General features: G+C 30.8%; 4 protein-coding genes across 5 annotated transcripts; 2 read left to right on the top strand and 2 right to left on the bottom strand.

The window, feature by feature from the left end:
• Nucleotides 1–300: 300 nt before the first annotated feature.
• LOC128396883 (putative oligosaccharyltransferase complex subunit CG9662) lies at nt 301–1,086 on the top strand. The gene is made up of 3 exons (XM_053357531.1): nt 301–481; nt 576–867; nt 931–1,086. The coding sequence occupies exons 1-3, from the start codon at nt 403–405 to the stop codon at nt 944–946; spliced, it is 387 nt and encodes a 128-aa protein (XP_053213506.1). The 5' UTR covers nt 301–402; the 3' UTR covers nt 947–1,086.
• LOC128396879 (synaptophysin-like protein 1) lies at nt 1,052–5,675 on the bottom strand. Its single transcript, XM_053357526.1, has 3 exons — nt 4,224–5,675; nt 3,192–3,749; nt 1,052–3,115 (listed from the first exon to the last, which is right to left on the bottom strand). The coding sequence occupies exons 1-3, from the start codon at nt 4,281–4,283 to the stop codon at nt 2,867–2,869; spliced, it is 867 nt and encodes a 288-aa protein (XP_053213501.1). The 5' UTR covers nt 4,284–5,675; the 3' UTR covers nt 1,052–2,866.
• A 146-nt stretch (nt 5,676–5,821) lies between these two features.
• Nucleotides 5,822–11,488, bottom strand: LOC128396876 (peroxisomal targeting signal 2 receptor-like). 2 transcript variants are annotated; one of them, XM_053357523.1, is made up of 3 exons: nt 11,296–11,488; nt 8,647–8,761; nt 5,822–8,070 (listed from the first exon to the last, which is right to left on the bottom strand). In XM_053357523.1, exons 2-3 carry the CDS (start codon nt 8,753–8,755, stop codon nt 7,175–7,177), a joined length of 1,005 nt encoding a protein of 334 aa, XP_053213498.1. In that variant the 5' UTR covers nt 8,756–8,761; nt 11,296–11,488; the 3' UTR covers nt 5,822–7,174. The 2 variants fall into 2 exon arrangements, with proteins under 2 accessions (XP_053213498.1, XP_053213497.1); XM_053357522.1 differs by lacking the exon at nt 11,296–11,488 and adding an exon at nt 10,427–11,201.
• A 331-nt stretch (nt 11,489–11,819) lies between these two features.
• Nucleotides 11,820–19,323, top strand: LOC128396880 (aquaporin-like). The gene is made up of 7 exons (XM_053357528.1): nt 11,820–12,053; nt 12,197–12,655; nt 12,762–12,927; nt 13,003–13,604; nt 13,698–15,733; nt 18,288–18,368; nt 18,656–19,323. The coding sequence occupies exons 5-7, from the start codon at nt 15,170–15,172 to the stop codon at nt 18,797–18,799; spliced, it is 789 nt and encodes a 262-aa protein (XP_053213503.1). The 5' UTR covers nt 11,820–12,053; nt 12,197–12,655; nt 12,762–12,927; nt 13,003–13,604; nt 13,698–15,169; the 3' UTR covers nt 18,800–19,323.
• The last annotated feature ends 32 nt before the right edge of the window (nt 19,324–19,355 follow it).

Raw genomic sequence — 19,355 nt, forward strand, 5'->3', positions numbered from 1 at the left:
CTTATTAAGAAAATTAGTATTATACGAAGCCATTGGGGTTACCTGACAGATCACCATTAAACCTAAACACAAAGAGAAAATCAATCAATAGATAAAAAAAAGGAAACAAAAGATAAATTAAATTACTGTAATTTAATTACAAGATAAAAAATAAAAGAGAACCAAATTGCCGCCATATGATCACAAAAAGAAAAAACAAAATATCGGATCCAAGATTCGAATTCTTTTCTTTTGGTTGATCCAATTCGATGTTTCGATGTATCGATTTGTTGTTTATTCTTTTTGAGATTAACCAACTCATAGAAATTGATTGAATCAATTTGATTCTGTTCCAATTGTCACCGGTTCTTTTTTTTTTTGTTAATTTAATTTCTCCAATTGCAATTTATTTTAATTACAATTATGTCTCTTCTCACTCAATTAACCTCTCCAATGTTCATCTTTTCTCTTGTCATGGTCTCTTATTTTCTAGTCTGTGCAGGTAAGATTGTATTTCCATTCTTAGTTTAACTTGTCAAAATGGAAAAATTCAATTTCATTTTGATCATTTTTTTTTCTTCTCTTTATTTCCATAGGTATTATTTATGATATAATTGCTGAACCACCTTCAATTGGGTCTACTGTTGATGAATTTGGTCACAGTCGTCCAGTTGCTTTTATGCCTTACAGAGTAAATGGACAGTATATAATTGAAGGATTAGCATCCAGTTTCTTTTTTACCCTCGGTGGTATTGGATTTATCTTATTGGATAAGACACATAATCCAACGACACCCAAATTCAGTCGGATTTTGTTTATATCAATGGGTTTTCTTTTTGTTATTGTCTCATTTTGTGTCACCTTTATATTTATGAGAATGAAATTACCGTAAGTTTATCTATTGGAATAACTAATTTTTTCTCTAACAAACATTTCTGCTCTTCTTTTCAGTGGATATTTACAATAAGAAATCAGGGAATGCCGATTATCATCAATAACTACTTCATATCGCCTCATTTTCGAGAAAGAAATTCAAAAGTGTATAAATTTAAGATAAAATTGAATGAAACAATTAAAACACAACGGGAACTTTTATTATTAAAAGGATTTGTCAAATTAAATTGGAACATAATCACCAGAATTAAGAGCAGAAGAGTGAAGAATATGATATCATTAGAATACAATGTTGATTAAGTTTTTTTTTCACAATTACAATTACGATTAAGATCAAACTATACATTCTTCACAATAATCTGTAAATGGTTAGTTGAAATTTCCTGCTGATCGTATGTTTATTTTGGACAATTTAGGTTAATTGTTTTATCACAAAGAAAAAAAAAATGAAAGTGAGAAATAAAGAAACTCCAGTTACAATTCAATTAAAGCTCAAGCAGTTGATTCCTCGTTAATTTAGTCCTCGACTAGATAAACACAATATATATAACATTTTTACGGGTGAAGGTGATGAGATAATCAAAAGAATATGATTAACCTCATGTTTAACAATTTAAACGGAATGAGATTGATGAAAATTGTGGGTAATTAGTGTTGAGTTAATTGCACCAAAAGTCATTTTCGCCGAGAGAATGATTAATTATTTAAACTACTGCAACTGTTGACAATTGAGACAATTATGTTGATTATTTTTTTTTTCTTAACTCGACTTTTCAACTTGTTTACCTTTAAGGTCCAACTAATTTAATTATTGCAATAATCATAATTTATATTCTTAACTATTAAAGTTGTTTTCAGGATCATCAGAGAGTCAATTCCATTGATTAAAAGGCAGTCTTGTTAATTGGAATGATCAAGATGTATGGATGCAAATCATTCCAATCTAATTGTCAGGTAATCAGGTAAACACAAGTTCCAACAATTTGATGATCAATCATTAATTAGAAACTATAAGCTGCTTGGCATCGACGAATCTTGAGGTAAAATTTGTTAATTGTTGTGTTGATGAAGATGAATTAAAGTAAATTTTGATGATGACCAAGTGTTTGTTTGTTACTTTGGTGTTTAAATCATAAGCAAATCCAATGATTGAACAATCAGATATTAATTAAACTGGTTAATTGGAACTTGGAGTCTTTTTTTTCCTAATTCAATAATTGAGTCGCTTGATTTAACGATGATGATTAAGATGAAGATGAAGATATGATCCAATCATAATTATAATAATACTATTGCTTGTCAACAGGAATGTAAATTTCCCCAATGATAATTAGTTTGATTTGTTTTGCCAATTTAAAATAAGTAAAGTTAATTTGTTTCTTATCTGCTACAAAAATGAATCAGATGATTTTTATGATGCGATGGATAAGATTAATTTGAATCTTTCGCAATTAAGTTAATATGAATTAACTTTGGATTGATGTTTTCTTTATCCCAATTAGTCCATTAGTTTAATTTGAGTTGTTATGATCAAGGCAATGATTAAGACGATGATGAAGTTAACGGTGATGATGAAAAAGCCCTCCAATTGAAATCGATAAAAAAAGTGTTGATTAAATGTCCAAGCGGAATTAGTTTGTTTCAGCTTCGTTAATTAACAGAAATTAACGACGATTATTAAATATTGTGCTTCTCCATATTAATTGACTAGTTAATCAAAAGAAAATCTAACAGGTAATGTCTTTGATATCGTAAGTATTGCTTTTTAAACGGTTCACTTTTTGTGTTTCTTTTCAAATTAACGTGTAATTTTTGTAGTACTCCTAATTTACTCAATCAAATTAACAGGAATCATCATTAATCATCAATGTCGTCATCGAATTGCTAGATCACTTTAAACAGTCTTTGTCTTTTCCATTTGAAATATATTATTATTGGAATTTATTTCTTCTTGTTCCTCTTTGGTTGCAATCAATTTATTGTCTCATCTCTTTTAATACTGTCCAACAAATTGTTGAGCATTTGGGTATTGCTGTTGGCCGGGAGGTTTCTGTTGGGCTCCAATAGGATCACCATAACCACCACCAAAACTATCCTGAGCCTGGGGCGGGTAATGTGGAATCGGTGGTCCCCCGACGCTACCAGGCATTGGACCAGCTTCGGGTTTCGGGTGGAATTGTGTCTCTTTGTAAACAAACCACATACTAGCTCCCCATAAGAAGAAATTAGCAAAACCAAATATCTAACGGATAGAAAGATAAAAACAAAAGTTACAATTAGAATAACGGTTTTGATTAAATAAACGACGATTAACTAACCAAGGAAACATTAAGTGAAGCCCAATTACAGAGCTGTTTAGTTGAACAAGCAGCTGTTTGATCAACACACACTTTTATGTGTTTCTTGTAAGTACCAGGATTAGTGTAGTATTTTAGATCAGAAACACCGGCGGCCCAAGCACAAGAGCCCGCGAACCAGAAAACGGTGAAAATACCGGTAGCAACCAAATCAAGAACAGGAATCAACGGGTTGGTTGCATAAACTGAAGCTGAGACCATGTAAAAGGCTAAAGCTCCGGCACAGAATAACATACATAGAACACCGGTAGCGACAAAAAATCGAGCCGAACTTGAAAAATCCATAGGAAAACTACGAGATACTGTGAAGTTTGGTGAAGTACAATTAACTACCGTATCAACTTTGTTCTTTTCCAATTCAAATGGATAATCAATTTTAAATTCAATCTTCCGGATAATATTCTCATCTTTCATTGTCACCTTTGGTGAAGAATTACTCTCGATGGGAGGACATACAATTTCCAATTCGGATGCTCCCTTGAAACCAGAGGTGGTTGCAAATGCGAAAATAGCAAAAATCTATAATATAAAAGAAAAGAAAAACAATTAACAATCAATTAACCAGAAAATGGAAAGAGTAATTGAGAACAAAAAAAATATAGAAACAAAAATGTCTCCAATCATCTGATCCTATTAATAGAAGGGGTTTTTTCAGAGACTATAAAAAGCCAAAAGGAAAACAATCAATTGAAGATAGTAATTTAAATTGTGATTACACAATCAAGATGTGAATTGAACTTTAGAATTAGGAGAATATTAATCAACAATTAAATTAACTGGAAAGAATGAAATATTAAACCGATAATTAATTCTAATTCAAGGTAAACCAGACACCGTTAGTCAACCCAATTGGGTAAATTACTAGTGAAAATTATTACCACAGTTGATTGACACAATTAAAGAATAACAATCAACTAATCCCAAAGAGAATCAATAGAAAATTTAAAGTAAATTGTAAACAATTAAAATGAAAGAAAATGAAAATCAACTTACCAATTGAAGTATACGAATGAAACCTCGAGGCTCTTTGATTACTCTAGTATTGAGTTCCATGGCTAATGATTAGATGACTTTCCACAGGTGAGAAATTAAGTGGAACAATTTAAGTTAGATGTTGATTGTAGTAGAACAATTAAAGAGTAAAATGTAAAAGAAACAACAACAATTAAAACCAATAAACGCGATGGAAGAGAAAAGCAAAACCAAATCAACCTTAAATTCACTTCCCACTGAGAATTACCTGAAAAAGGTAAATATGAGACAATTTAATTCGCTGACCTGATTCCCCTTTCAGTCGTTAATTGTGGGTTGAAGATGGAATCAGATATTACATGTAATCATTAAGAAAAAAGAAAAACAATAAGAATACAAATTAATTAGAAATTGATTGAATTACTAATTGGAAAATCAACCGATCACTTTAGAAGAGAAAAAACAAACAAACATAGAATAGAATAGAAAATAATAGAAATTCAATATTCTCTTTCTTTTTTCTCTGTCTTCTTTTATTCTATGAATCAAAATCGAGTTTCATTCTCTTTTCTTCTCGATTATGAGCATGTTCTCAATTTTATCTAAATTAAGAGAAGTTCAGAGTTGGAGAGCGAAAACTAATTCTTATTGATTAATATGATTACTAATCAATTCTCTGGATGGAAAACAAATCCAATCATCTTATCTTAAATTGAACAACAATCAATAAGATTGTTTGAATTACGGTTATCTTAATTGTTACAATTTAACTAGTAAATCAAGAGAGAGAGAGAGACAATTATTGTGATTGTGATTTACTCGCAAATCAAATCAAAATGCGCGACATTTAATTGTTAACACGATTAATTAGATTGTTTGAGAAGGTAAATTACTTTTTCTTTTTCCAAATTATCATAAGTTAATTGTCACCTTAATTCTTGAATGATAATTGATTATCTTTCACTTTAAAATGGTTTATTAGTGATTCGATCGTGCGTTTAATTGTTGATCATTTTTCGTCTTTAAATGCTAATCATTAGTGGCAATTTTTTTCATTGTTATGTTAATCACTTTTTACTCAACTTACTTACAATCAGTTGATTATTGTAATTAAAGTTTTAATCATTATTTATGTTACTCATTCTCATGTTAGTAATTAGAAAGTTTTTCCTTTTCCATTCAGCAATTAACTCACTTTTCTTAAATTGTGTAATTGTAATTCTTTGCTCTTCCTTTTAGATGATGAAATAGTAATCATCATTATCGATCAAGTTAACAGATTCTGTCACTTGATAATATTTAACTTTTTTTTGACAACAATTAGATAATCATCTCAATTAACATCTTCTCACGAATAATTTTTCAATGGTTAATGAAACAAGAGTAAATAGATTGAGAGATAAATGATAACCATTGATGAAGGAAAGATAATATAAACTAATCATCATCATCATCACCATCACTATTTTAGTTAATCATCTTAATTGCAAAGCTAAATCATGATTGCGAACAGGATAGAAAACGATTCAAAAGTAAATGGAAACACCAATAGTTGTTATCGAAGTGATGAAGATTAACCGTTCGAGTAATTAAACTGTAATCAACAAGAAAATAAATGATTAGTTGATTGTGAAAAAGGAAGAAATTAATTAATTTAATTCATTTGCTATTAAATTTCAAGATGAAAAGGTAACAAACGATAAATATGAGAAAAAGTGTGAAAGAGAAAACTTTTCATTAAGAAAATATCAAGATGAGGAAGAAAGAAAAGGAAGAGGAAGAGAGAGAGAGAGAAAAGATCACAATTGGATGAGATTCGTGAGAGAGCAAACAAATTGCTGGGAGAGAGAGAAAGTGATAACCCATTACAATTAGTTAATCATAATGATTTAATTCTTACTTGGGTTATAACTTAATACAAACTCCTAATTCGGTTAAAGAGATGAGGGTTGGGTCAACATTTTGTTTGTATAGACAATTAAATATAAATGCATTGAGATGATAATGAAAAAGATGAAAAGTTTTCAAAGAGTGAGAAAAGTTTTGAAAAGAGGAAGAAGAGGAAGTGGGAGGGAGAGTGGAAATCATAATAAACCCTTAAATATTCAAAATCGACGCCTTAGAACCAAGAAAAGAAAAACATTTGGGTTTTTTTCCCTAGTGGAACCTTATTATTAACTATTGTTACTTTTAAATTCAATAGGTAATTCGTAAGCTAATTAGCTTCATTCATTGTTTTCATCAAAAATGTAATAATAATAATAAAGTTATTATAATAATTGTAATAATAATAATTACTTGAAAATTTTCTGGTTCTTGGCTAAGTCAAGCCTAGCTATTTATATATTAAATATACTTGTATAATCACAATAGAGTGAGAAAATTGAGAGAGAAACAAAAATCATTGAAGATTAGCTTAACTATTCTGTGTATATGTCGTTGTTTCCGGCTTTGGTTCATAATGTATTGATAAATTAGGAGTAATAAAGAAAAGATGAAAAAAAAAACAAAAGGGAATTTCGTTCACATCGTTGTGACGAAATGAGCTTGACTTTGGCGAGATCGATCAGCCTTCCAATGTCAGCTTATGGTTAGAGAGATGAAGAGGAGGAAGATGAAAAGTGAGAAAAAATGAATTGAAATTGGTATGTGATAGTTTGAATGAACGAACTTGCGAGGGTGGGATGAGAGTGAGATGAGAGACAAGAAAAAGAAATGCAAATTGACAGTGAAGAGAGAAATAGAAAAGAGAGAGAGAGATGAGAAGATAAGGGAGAGTAATGAATGGATGATAGACGGAAGTGGGAGGAGAAAAAGGCATTTTTAAATTATCTTTCAGCCTTTTATCTTCTCTTTCTTACTCTCTCTCTCTTCTTATTTGATTTCTCTTTCAACAATTTGCTTTCTTTTCCTTGTGATGATAAATCTGATCATCTTGTTTGCATATTTGTTTTGTGTTGATGCTCCTTCATCTACATCTGATTGGCAAAGATACAAATGTACCGATCCCATCCACAATCAGCTAGTACGTAGGGTAGATGAACATTGAAATCTAATCCGTAAACAAATTCACTGTGATTTTGTCGGGTGATGATCAATTTTGATTTAGATGATAAACCTTGATCGGAATCAAGGTAATTCCAAAGACGAGTGGTGAAATCATATGAAACAGAGGCAATTATTGAGGCGCTATGAGGACTAAATCGTACTTTTTTCACTGCTCTCTCGTGGCCTTTAAGTTCCGTTAATGGTCCATTATTGACAGAACGAAGATCCCAAAGTTGAATTGTTTTATCGGAACAACCAGAGACTAAGATATTTGAATCATATTTACACCAATCACAGGAGAGAATCTCTGATTGTGAGGCTTTGATGATTAGACTAGCTTGACCGGGGGGTGTTGATTTGTCCCAAACACGAATGGTCCCATCTCGTGAACAAGAGGCAAAAGTTGATGAAAGTAAAGGAGACCAGGCAATTTCGTAAACTAAGGCTTCATGACCATTAAAACTGGTCAATTGACGAGCATTCAAACCATCCCAAATTTTAATCGTTGAATCCCAGGAGGAGGTTAAAACAGCGGGTTGATCAGAACGAACTTGACTCCATTGGATGGAGCTAATTACTGAATGATGAGCTGGTATAACTGATGAAAGTTTAGCATCTTTTACTGGACCTTCGACGGAACAACCAGGATCACCAATGTCCCAAATTTGAATGGATCCATCGGCTCCAGCCGTCCAAATAGTTCCAGCATTCACCTCGGACCAGGTCAAATCAAAAAGACCGTCTTTTGGCCAATCCAATTTACGTAAACATCTGATTCCTTTGTCTGAATCATGATCCAGAATAAATAGACAACCTTGTCCTGAAATAGTTACAATGTTTCAGAAAAGTAAGAAAAAAACGTCATAGAGCATTAAACTTGATTCCGAACAAAGAAAAATCTTTGATAACAATGAAAAAGAAAAAGTAACAACATGAAATCTCTTCATGTAGAAAATGAAAAGGTGAAAAAAAAGAGAGTAGAAAAGAAAGAGATCAATATGGCGGGTAATCAGAATTAAACAATCTATCAAAAGAATCATCAAACTTCATGTCTCTCTCACTTTCTCATCAACCTGACAAAAGATACTTTGTTACAACTTTTTGTTTACTATTGCGTTTTTTTTCCTTCTCTTATCCTGTGATTTTCTTTTCGCTTTCAATCCTCAATTTTATCATTATCATAATCACAATCAACGTAATAATCACCAACAATTACATCTAAAGGAACTTAAGTCTTATCTAAATGATAATAAGATAATCAATAAATATAGTCAATATTTAGAGAGAGAGAGAATAGTGATTGAGAAATTGATATGAAATCGATTTGATTGGTGGGATTAGTGGGATAAGATTAATTCTAAGATATTAAATAGATTGGAAGACGAGAGAGACTTACCAACTAGTCCATAATTCTGAGATGCAGCACAGGCCAAAAGGTTTGGTGAAAAAGGAGAAAACTTCAAACCGTAACCATGAAATCCATGAGTTTCAAAGGTTAACCTCATTGCTCTCTAATGAAAGGTTAATGTTGTTGAAAGTGTTGAATGTTGTTGAATGTTTCAAATTAGATGAGGACGTAAACATAAAGGAAAGATAACAGGAGAAAATAGAGAGAGAGAGAGAGAGAGAGAGAGAGAGAGAGAGAGAGAGAGAAAATATGAGGGAGAAAGATGAGAAAAAAAGGATAAGAAAAAGATGTTGTGTTTAAATGCGAAATAAAATTTGATTGATTAGCCGGTGAACAGAAGATCATTTCAGTTAGAGATGAAAGAGGAAGGAGATGGGAGAAAATGAGAGAGAGAATACATAATATTATGTACACAATAATATTTAATATGAAACATGTTCAGACTCACAGGTCTCTCTCACTATAGCTACATAACATATTCCATAACAACACATGAGAATAATGAACAACAATAACACCAAGACAGAAAAGATGATGAAAGAAAATGATTCGCACACGAAGACACACAAAACAAGTCTTTCAGAAACTAAGACTGTTTATCATTAAAAAGTGTGAAAGTAATAAGAGTGAGAGAGAGAGAGAGAGAGAAAGGGGGAGATACAAGTCTGAGTTTGTATTTAGTAGAGTAGATGATGATAATCAAACGTGAGTTGAGTGATGATGACAGTGATACGAAGGTGAGAGCAAAGGGAGAAAAGAAAAACAAAAAAAAGATCAAATGGAATCAGAATGGGATCATCACTGATGATGATGATTTTTTTACTGACAATCATCTGTGTGAGAGGAAAGAGAGAAACAACAAAAGGGAGTTCACGTTAGAATGAAAGTGAATAGGGAGGGAGAGAGACAATTCAAGCAGAAAAGAGGGAGAAAATGGAGGAAGAAGTAGAATAAACGAATGGAAGAAGAAAAAGAAAAAAAAATACAATTAGACTAAGAGAAATTGGAGAAACAATCAGATGGATATTGATGATTATGAATAAACCACATCAATAAATCAGCATAAATGCATCATGATCATCATGATGTTGATCATCAGCATCATTTGAGAGGTTGAGTAATCTGTTTCTCAGGGAAAGAGACAAATTCAATCCTAAGAGTGTGAGTCTCATGATGACAATAAAATACATATTAATATGTATCTGGTTCCATTAGTGTTCATTTTTTTGACAACAGTTAATTGAGAAAAAGGGGAAAACTCATTACCATGTGATGCGGTGAAATGAAAGAGAAGAGGGAGTGGGAGGAGTACAATTATTCTTTAAGGTGTACACACACCCCTTATAATTAGAAGGTATGTCAATATATGACTAGGTAACCTCCAAGTGAGATACCTTTTCTTTTTGAGGTCATATTTAAGCCGCCTCATGATATTGTGGGTGTTACACTGTTGGGATATCACTTAGTGTTATTGTTTCAACTAATTCTGTTGATCTCAATTGGATTATCTGATGAAAGAGGGAGAGGGAGAGGAAAGGAAATTCAAATTGACAAAAATAGTGGACGTTTAAGCGATTATTTTTAGCGATTGTTATTGGTGTTGATTCTTGAGCGTGAGAGGATTTCACTAGGGCGGAAAGTGGATAACAAAAACAGAGAGAGGGAGAGGGAGAGGGAGAGAGAATTTTTTGTTGAAGAGAAGAAAAAAACACAACAAACAGAAGCTTATGTTTGGGTTCTCACTTTTTGGGTTACTTATTCTCTTTACCTGATTGTTAATTTGGTTTTGATGATGTTGTAGATGTTGATGATTTGATGGTGATGATGAAGAAGAAGGGGAGATAATTGTAGAAAGCATTTGTCAACATTAGTAGACATCAGATGATTAGGAGAAAGAAAATTATCTCAATTTGGATGGTGATGAATGTTGATTATTTTCGCGATGATCACAAAAGAATTTCAAATGTAATAATTAACAGAGAGAAAGAAAATCACCTAAAGAACAATCAACAATACTAAATATTAAACACAGTGAGAAAAGACCAATGGTTCCCCAATGGAGGAGAAGAAGAAGAAGAGAGAAAAAAAAATGAAAACTCAGCCAAGAAAAAGAAGAAGAAAAGTAAGATGATGAAAGAAAGAAAACAAACACAAAACACAGAATGGAAGAAGAAGACAGGAGAGAGCGATCGAGAGAGAGATAAAAGAGAAAAAGGAGAGAAAAGAAAAACACTCACACGGAGAGAGAAACGAAAACAGAAAAAGAGAGAGAGAAAAAAAGAAGAGAATATTAAAAAAGAAGGATATGTTCTCTTCTATTCTAATATCACAATTAGTTGTTCTCTTTCTCTCTCACTAACTCACTCAATCTGTTTCTCTCTCTCTCTCTTCTATCAGGATTGGTGATCATTTGTTAATAGTGTTACTTGTGGCGGTGATGATGATGATTAGGATGATGAAAATTATGATTGAGTGAGGAAGAGACAGTAATATAAATCACGAGAATCCGATTGCCTCACAAATTCAGCTAATCTATTGTTATTACTCAAATAATAACAATATCAACGTCAGAGGATGTTGAATGTTTACTCACAAATCTTATGTACACACAATCATCATGATCGTCAGGAGATTTACCTTTGTTTTTGGTTGTGATGATTGTGAATGTTACTCACACTCAACTAAATCCAATTGTTTTCCAAAGTGTGTGGATGGAGATGAGAAAATAATGATACTCAATGAACAATAACAAATGAAAAGAAAAACCGTAAATGTCAAACAATTAACGATAAAAAGGTTAATAAGAGAAGAGAACAAGAGAAAATAAAAATGGCGAAGAGACAAAAAAATAGAAAAGAATTTTAGAAAATCGAAACGGAAGAAGAAGAAGAAAAAAAAATTGATAGAAAATTAGATTAGAAAAGGTTATCAACGTTTCGTTGGTTTATCTCTGTGAGACATTAAATTGTTTGATTAAATGATTATCTTTTTTTTTCTAATTGTAAATATCTTTTTAATTGTTCGGCTTTTTTTCTGCTTTTCGGTTAATCGAATTAAGTATTTTTTTTCTCAAATTAAAATTCCCTCCAAACTTTTTGTTTTCTTTTCTCTTTCATTTGTTTGTTTACTTTTTGTTTTCTTCTTCGTTTCTCTTTTACCCTTTTGTCTCTTCATTTAAATTATTTAATTAACTTACAATTCTACTAATTGTCTTGGTGTTTAATTGTTGTCTTTTGAAATGTGAAACTGTGCAAACATGATACATGGAGATGGTGATGATAATTGTCCTTGACTTTATATTTTTCTCATGTGATGATATCAATTGTCATGTTGTGAGTTAATTGTATTGATTATTACCAATTTAGAAATGTAAACACCCTCCCATCATTTATCAGGTATTTTAATGAATTTTCTGATTAACTGATTACCTTTTCTTTGACCTTTTCATTGAAATCTGATTAGTTTACATTCTCATTTCCTATATTTGAATATCAATCTGATTCTTTTTTTATTTTTTCTTTTTCTTTTCCATCTCTAGATTTGTTATTGGAATCAAAGGTCGTCTTAATTGGATATTCTCTCTCTCTCTCTCTCCTTTTTTCTCTCTCACATGATTATTGATGGTCACAAGATTCTGATCTTGTGGTGGTATTTACCATGGATTATTGATTAATCGGTATCATGATTGTTAATCAACATCACGCGCCAACAATTATTATTATTAAATTGTTTTGATTGTGTAATTGTAAAGCTTTCTGATTATTAAGGAAAACTGTGATTTTGTTTTTATTTTTGTTACATTAATATCAGATATCTTTTTAATTAACATGATTCCTCTGTTAATTGGTGATATAATCAACAAACAATTAATCAGCTGATATTTGTGAGTCAAGTTTTGCTTACCTGTGAATCTAAACACAATTGTTGATGTCAATCAAATCTTCAATCACACCCCAATCAACACACCTTCACCTTGGAAAGTAAATTAAATTGAAAGGTAAATGATCATTTCTCGTTAATTGATTACCCAATTCTTACATTTTTAATCACTTCTATTAATAATTAATGTCTATTCTATAAATTGAAACTTGAAACACTTTTAGATTGAACAATTTAAAATCAATTCAATACCTGACTTTTTTTTCAATTACGAAATGAAGAGTAATTTGTGGTTGAAGTAAAATAATAATGAATTACTCATTTAATTATCTCTCATGATGATGGAAACCTTGATTAGTGAAATGAGAATCCAACTAATGATGACAAAAAGTAAACATGAGTTTTTTTTTTAATTTTCTATTGCAATTAAACTATTACAATCTAAATGTTTTCCTCTATTTACAGAATCTGGTTAATGGTTAATTCTTATCATAGGAGATGATTAATTATCAATAATTAGCCGACAATTACACCGAATAAGATCAACTTTTAGTTGTCCCGCTAAAGTGATGGCAAAATCTTGGTAATTGTTTGTTGACAATTAACTGTAATCCTGTGATGGTCTCCTAATTGTTTTGATTTGTTTGGTTAAATTAATGTCTCTCAATCCTAACAATCAGCATCAGACTGGAACCTAAACTTTGTTGATTGTTTATCACCCAAGGATATCCTGTCAATGGAAATTTGGATTTCCAATTAACTAATTTCAATCAGATTTTAAACACTGAAATCACTAATCACTTACCATCAGAAGAATGATGATCAACATGAATCATTAATTTTATCCCTTAATTGTAATTCTAATTGACATCATCACATTTAAACCAATGTTATTGCATGTTAATTGCTTCATCTTCACGAAATACAAATCAACAACAATTAAGGAGAAACTGTTTCATTGGTAAAAAAAAATATTAATTTTCTAAACCTTAATCACTTTACTCTCACAACAATCTACCATTGATTAATTTAGTTTTCATCGTTATATCGCAAGTATATTAATCAAGGTAAATTGTATTTTCTATCTAATTGTTGAAGTTGTAAACTATTTCATATCAATTATACAATTAACTTTTCTCTCCTTCTTATTAATTGAATAGGTCTCAAGGTTTGGTGTTTTAATTAACCTGTTGCTCAGAATCAAAGTCAAAAGATGAACCGAATCAGCTATTACAATTAACATGAAATCTTTGCTGTTAATTGTCCATGTAACACAAACAATTAACCAGAAAAAATCACAATTTAAATTACAATCATCACGATACATGAAAGATGATCATCATTGAGAGTTTCCAATTTTCTGGTTACCTGTCTAGCTGATTGTTGGTAAAAAAAGATTGTTAATTAACCTTGAATTAAATTTTCATAGAAGATGATTAAAAAAATTGACTGTCTAAATCACTTTAACCAGGTAATCATTGTAAGTAATCAACAGCCATTGTCATGATTAACTTTGATTGCTGTTGGTAAACAAGTACTCTTGAAAAAAAAACTTCCAGCAATTAGTGATACCTGAAAATGAACAAGGTGTTACTAAATCATTTAATTAACACGATGGTTAATCCATTGATTGTTAATAAGAGCCCAATCCAATTAACTCTTAAATTGTCATCATCATCATCTTATATAACTGATGATTAACTCTTGAAAGTTAATTCTCATTGATGGTAACAAACAAATCATCAGAAAAGCAGAAAATTATCATGATAAATTAACGAGAAAACTTAAATTAAACTGAAAAACGATTAGAGAAGCAATTTAGTAATTGTAATCATCTTCTGCTTCATAATTACTAATTAAAGTATCGATACAATGTAATAATTTCGGATAAAATTGAACAGTTAATCATGAACATGGAGCATGAGAACAATAAATTACCATCAGTGACAATTAACCAACAATCAAAATGAAACATCAACAATATTAATCACAATTGAAAGTGATGATCAAAACTCCACAATTAAACTAATTAACATGGAGAAAACAAAAGTTAACTAGACAACCGATTGTTAAACAATCAACAAGCAACTTGCGAGTAAATCTTACCTTTGATCACAGAATTACCAAATTGCAACAATCAACTTCAATAAGAACAAAAATTATCAACATTAACTTTTCTATTAACCAACAATTTAGGTAATTGTGAAGACAATTTAAAAGATTGGCCAACAATTTGCTCAGAAAGAGAGAAAACCAAGAGAGAGTATTAATATCATATGGATAATGAACATTGGGCGGGAATGGAAATGATGATGATCATCATTTCTCTTTCTCTCTTCTCTTTCTTTTCAAATCCAATGTTCTTTTACAGTTGGAATGGGCTTTTATTCAACAAAAACCAGCCTTCGAAGTGAATGAAAGTTACTAGAGGAAATGAAAGAGAAAGGAAGATAAATGAGAGAGAAGATGAAGACGAGAGAGTGAGAGAGATAATTGAATAAGCCCTAAAGTGAAAAGACAGGAACTGCCCTTAGATTTGTCTCATTTTAAATTTATCTCTCATTCGAGTAACAATCAACTAAATTGTTTCTTGTTCTCCTTAAATTAAGTTGATTTTATTGATTCCATTTGAATGCCTTTCCATAAGTCACTCGAAATGTCCAAAGACGATTCAACTGTTTCTTCACCTTTTAAATGGTTAATTTCATCTAAAGGTGAACTGTTCAGATCTTTTCTTGCTGAATTAGTTGGAACTGCGATTCTGGTCATTTTTACCTGTGGTACTTGTACGGCGACAGGTACACGACCTGATACCCTTGTGTCCACTGCCCTTTCCTTTGGATTAACTGTCGCTTGTTTGGTCGCTACTTTGGGTCATGTTTCCGGTTGTCATATTAATCCAGCGGTTACAATTGGTCTTCTGGTCAACGGTCAAGTTTCACTTGTTCGGTCAATCGTCTACCTGATCGCCCAACTCATCGGCGGTGTCGCGGGTGCCGGTCTACTTTATGGTGCTCTCTCCAAACCGGAAACACTTTGTGCCACCGTCTTATCGGTTGACCCGATCCAAGGGATAATCGTCGAGTGCTTAATCTGTTTCCTTTTGGTATTAACTGTTTGCAATGTTTGCCAATCAAATCCGTCCAATGCTCCGCTCTTAATTGGCCTCGCAGTGACCACTGGTCACTTATTTGCGGTAAGAACAATCAACAATCAACTCCACCCTTTAACCCGATCCAATGATCATCAAGTTACTCTGTTTGATTTATCATTCTAATTGTGTTTTCAATTTTTCCATTGTTTTTAGTTTTGGAGGGAAATGTTGAATTTAATTGTTGATTAACTTTTCTCTATGTTAATTGTGTTGATTGTTAATTCTAATTGTTTCCTCTCTTTTTTTTGTTATACAAAGAATCAAAGGTTTATATTTACCTGAGTATTTAATTTTTAGATTCATCAACAATTAACCAACAGTGAAAAGTTATTCATTCCTATGTAAATTTAGTGAAACAATTAACTGAGCAATTAACTCATTGTTATCCAAATCAGGTTCATGTTTACAATTAACTGATTAACCTAAAGGTAAAAATAAAACAATGTTTATCTTTAGGTTGATTGCTTACTGAATATCTAATTGTGACCTTGTAAACAAATTAACTGATTGTTGTGTTTAATTATAATCAACTACGTGAACTCAATCATTTTGATCAAGTTGATTAACTATTTAAAGATTAATAAGATTAAAATGAGATTCTCAAGGTTTAATTTGATTCTCATCAATGGATTAGATTAATTATTTGGATATGATTTAGTTTGAATATCTAATTGTTATTACTAAATGAATGAGATTAAAAGTACAGTTTTAATTGTTAGTTAATCGTAATCATCTCTATTATAATTATCTAACCCTGAAAGTAAACAATTTAAAAATCATTTTTTCTACAACAATTTAATTAACTTTCTATTTCCTTTTCCTAATTTGTTTTTGATAAAAAAAACAAATACTTTTAATTGTTGTACTTATTTCACACAATTAATTGACACATTTGATTTAGTTTATTGTTTTAACACTATCTCGTTAATTGCAATTTAATTTTTCCTCATTGATGATTTATTAACTGATTGTGGAATAGACGGAAAATGATCAGTTGATTGTTGATGATTAACTAAACCTATTCACCGGATTTCCGAAGGAAAAAGTTTCAAGGTTGATTTTGACTTTTTCTTTTCTTCTAAATTACAACAATTAACTCTTCTAATTGTTATAATCTCGTTGATTGTGAACAATTAATGATGCTCATCAATCCAATGGTGATCCAAAGTGTGCCTATTCAATTGAAGACTATTAAGATTAATTATTTTCTGTCAGCAATTTGATTGATTGTTTATCTTTTTTTAATCCTGATGAAAATTTTGTTACATTTAAACAATTGGGATGAATAAATGATCAATCAAATCAAATTAACGAGCCAAGAAAATAGAAGACAAGTTAATTGTAACAATTTAATGTTCTTCTCATTCTAACAATTAACCTAAAAACATGATTAACTTGATTGTATCACCTTAATTGTGTCTGTTGTTTAATATTAACTTTGTCTTGTCTCAACAAAATTAACTAATCATTTATTAAAGTGATCAGTTAAATTGTTTCGGATCTTTTTGTTAAATTGTTGACGAAAACATTTCTAAATCATTAGATCATCACAATTGATTGTCAGTGGGCTTTTTCAGTAATTCTTCCCACAATTAATTCACTAGATGATTAAATCACTTGAAGTGAAATCACCAAGACAATTAAGTGAATTGTTAAGGATTTTTATTCCTACTCGAAAATTAAACTTCGACAATTTAAATTATTACATTAATTCTAAGTAATAATCTAATCCACTAATTGTTGGGCCAATCAGTTGATCATTTTTCGCTAATTGAATCAACAAATTCACACGACAATTAAATCAAAACAGTTACAAATCGAGTCTCAATTATCTAACCAATGGATCTTCAATTAGAAGCGTTTGTCTATCTTTTCATATTTAATTGTGTTGATTGTTGATTATCATACAATTTTCTGTAACTAAATTAAATGTCTCACACTAATCATAATCCTTAATCATTTAAATTGATTAAACTAACCGAAAAGTGGAGTTAATTTAATTCCTTGTACATTGTTACTTTTACCCTAGAAAAAAAAGTCTAATGATCAATCAACCATAATATTTAATTGAATGATTGATTAGCTTAAAGATAATCACCAACAATTAAGTCTTGAGTTACGGTTAATTCAAGGTATTAGTTAATCATTTGCCCATCATAATAGATTAACAGATTAATCGTAATTGGATTTATATTGTTGGAATCTATTGTCAACATGATCACAATTTATTTCGAGAGTGATATTAATTGAGATGATTTATTAGTCAATTAGAATATGAATTTTTATTTTTATTTTTCTCGGATCATTTGATTGTGCTGGTTAATTGTTGGTCTTCCCAATTTCGTGAAGATCAAGTTAATTGGTTGGGATGATTTTCTATTGAAAAAGGAAATGATTACATCTCAAGTGACCAGTTGATCTTTTATTATGATTGTATGAATGGTCAATGTTAATTGTACATCAATTAGAGTTTCTAATGTTTCTCACGATACATGAATTCTCCATTAATTGTTATCCTTTTCTTGATGATGGTCATTTCTAACTGACCAATTGATTATCCATATTCTAATTTACTAATTGTCCATCTCCTAAACAGATTCCATTGACTTCTTCATCAATGAACACTGCACGATCTTTTGGACCTGCAGTTATCGCCGGAGTTTGGGACAATCATTGGGTAAGTCTACATGATAATTTACCATCATTAATTTCCAGAGATGATGTGATTAGTTAATTGTCCCTTTTTCCACCTCAAATTTGAATGTTCAGTTGTTAATAATAAGCAAATTGTTTGGAAAAACACATGATAACATTTTCATTGTTATTCTGTTATTTTTTTTTACGTAAAGAAAAGCAGGAAATGTTTTTCCATTTTAATTTCTCTCTTTTATATTTCTCTGGGCAATTTGATCTCGTCCGTTGATACAATTAGCTAATTGTTATCTTTTCCTCTCTCTCTTTAAGGTCTATTGGGTTGGTCCCTTACTCGGCGGTGCTCTTGGTGGTTTTGTCCATCGATTCATTTTCCTCAACAAATCAATTTACGATAAATGTGAAACCTCAGCCAAAGGAAACGATGAAGTACCGAATGTGACAACATCTATTTAAATCACTGCTTGATTAACCCTCTACCCTAATGATTAGTTAATCATCGGTCCATCTTCACTACTCACTGATCATCAAAGGTGTCGTTGTGTCAATCAACTGAAACAAAATTATTCTTATTTTTTTCTCATTACTTTTAAGTTCTTTGAGTTTATCATTTTGATTTCATCTCTTTTTTTGTTTATCCATTTTTTCAAAACAAAACAAAAAGAAAAACCAAAAAAAACAAAACGAAACAATTAACCAAATTATTCTTACAATCAAGTGCCTATCATCTTTTCGGATCAACTTAATTGTCTTGGTCAAGTGCACAATCATCAGGAAAACTTATCCACTCGAAAAAGAATCCAGGAATCCTTAAATTAATCGCACAAGGAATAGAAATCAATCCAATCGAATCAAATTTAATTTCTAACTCACTTTGTCTATTTATTGACTAAACCAAATTCTTTTCAGATCAAAATCTCATTCTTTTTTATTTTAATTCTATTCATTAATAAAAAAAGACAATTCTCCATTCTTATAAATCGTATCAACTTTTTAATCCACAATTTAATCA

This window comes from Panonychus citri, unplaced genomic scaffold, assembly GCF_014898815.1.
Source record: "Panonychus citri isolate SS breed McGregor unplaced genomic scaffold, ASM1489881v1 Contig00028, whole genome shotgun sequence".
NCBI lineage: Eukaryota > Metazoa > Arthropoda > Arachnida > Trombidiformes > Tetranychidae > Panonychus > Panonychus citri.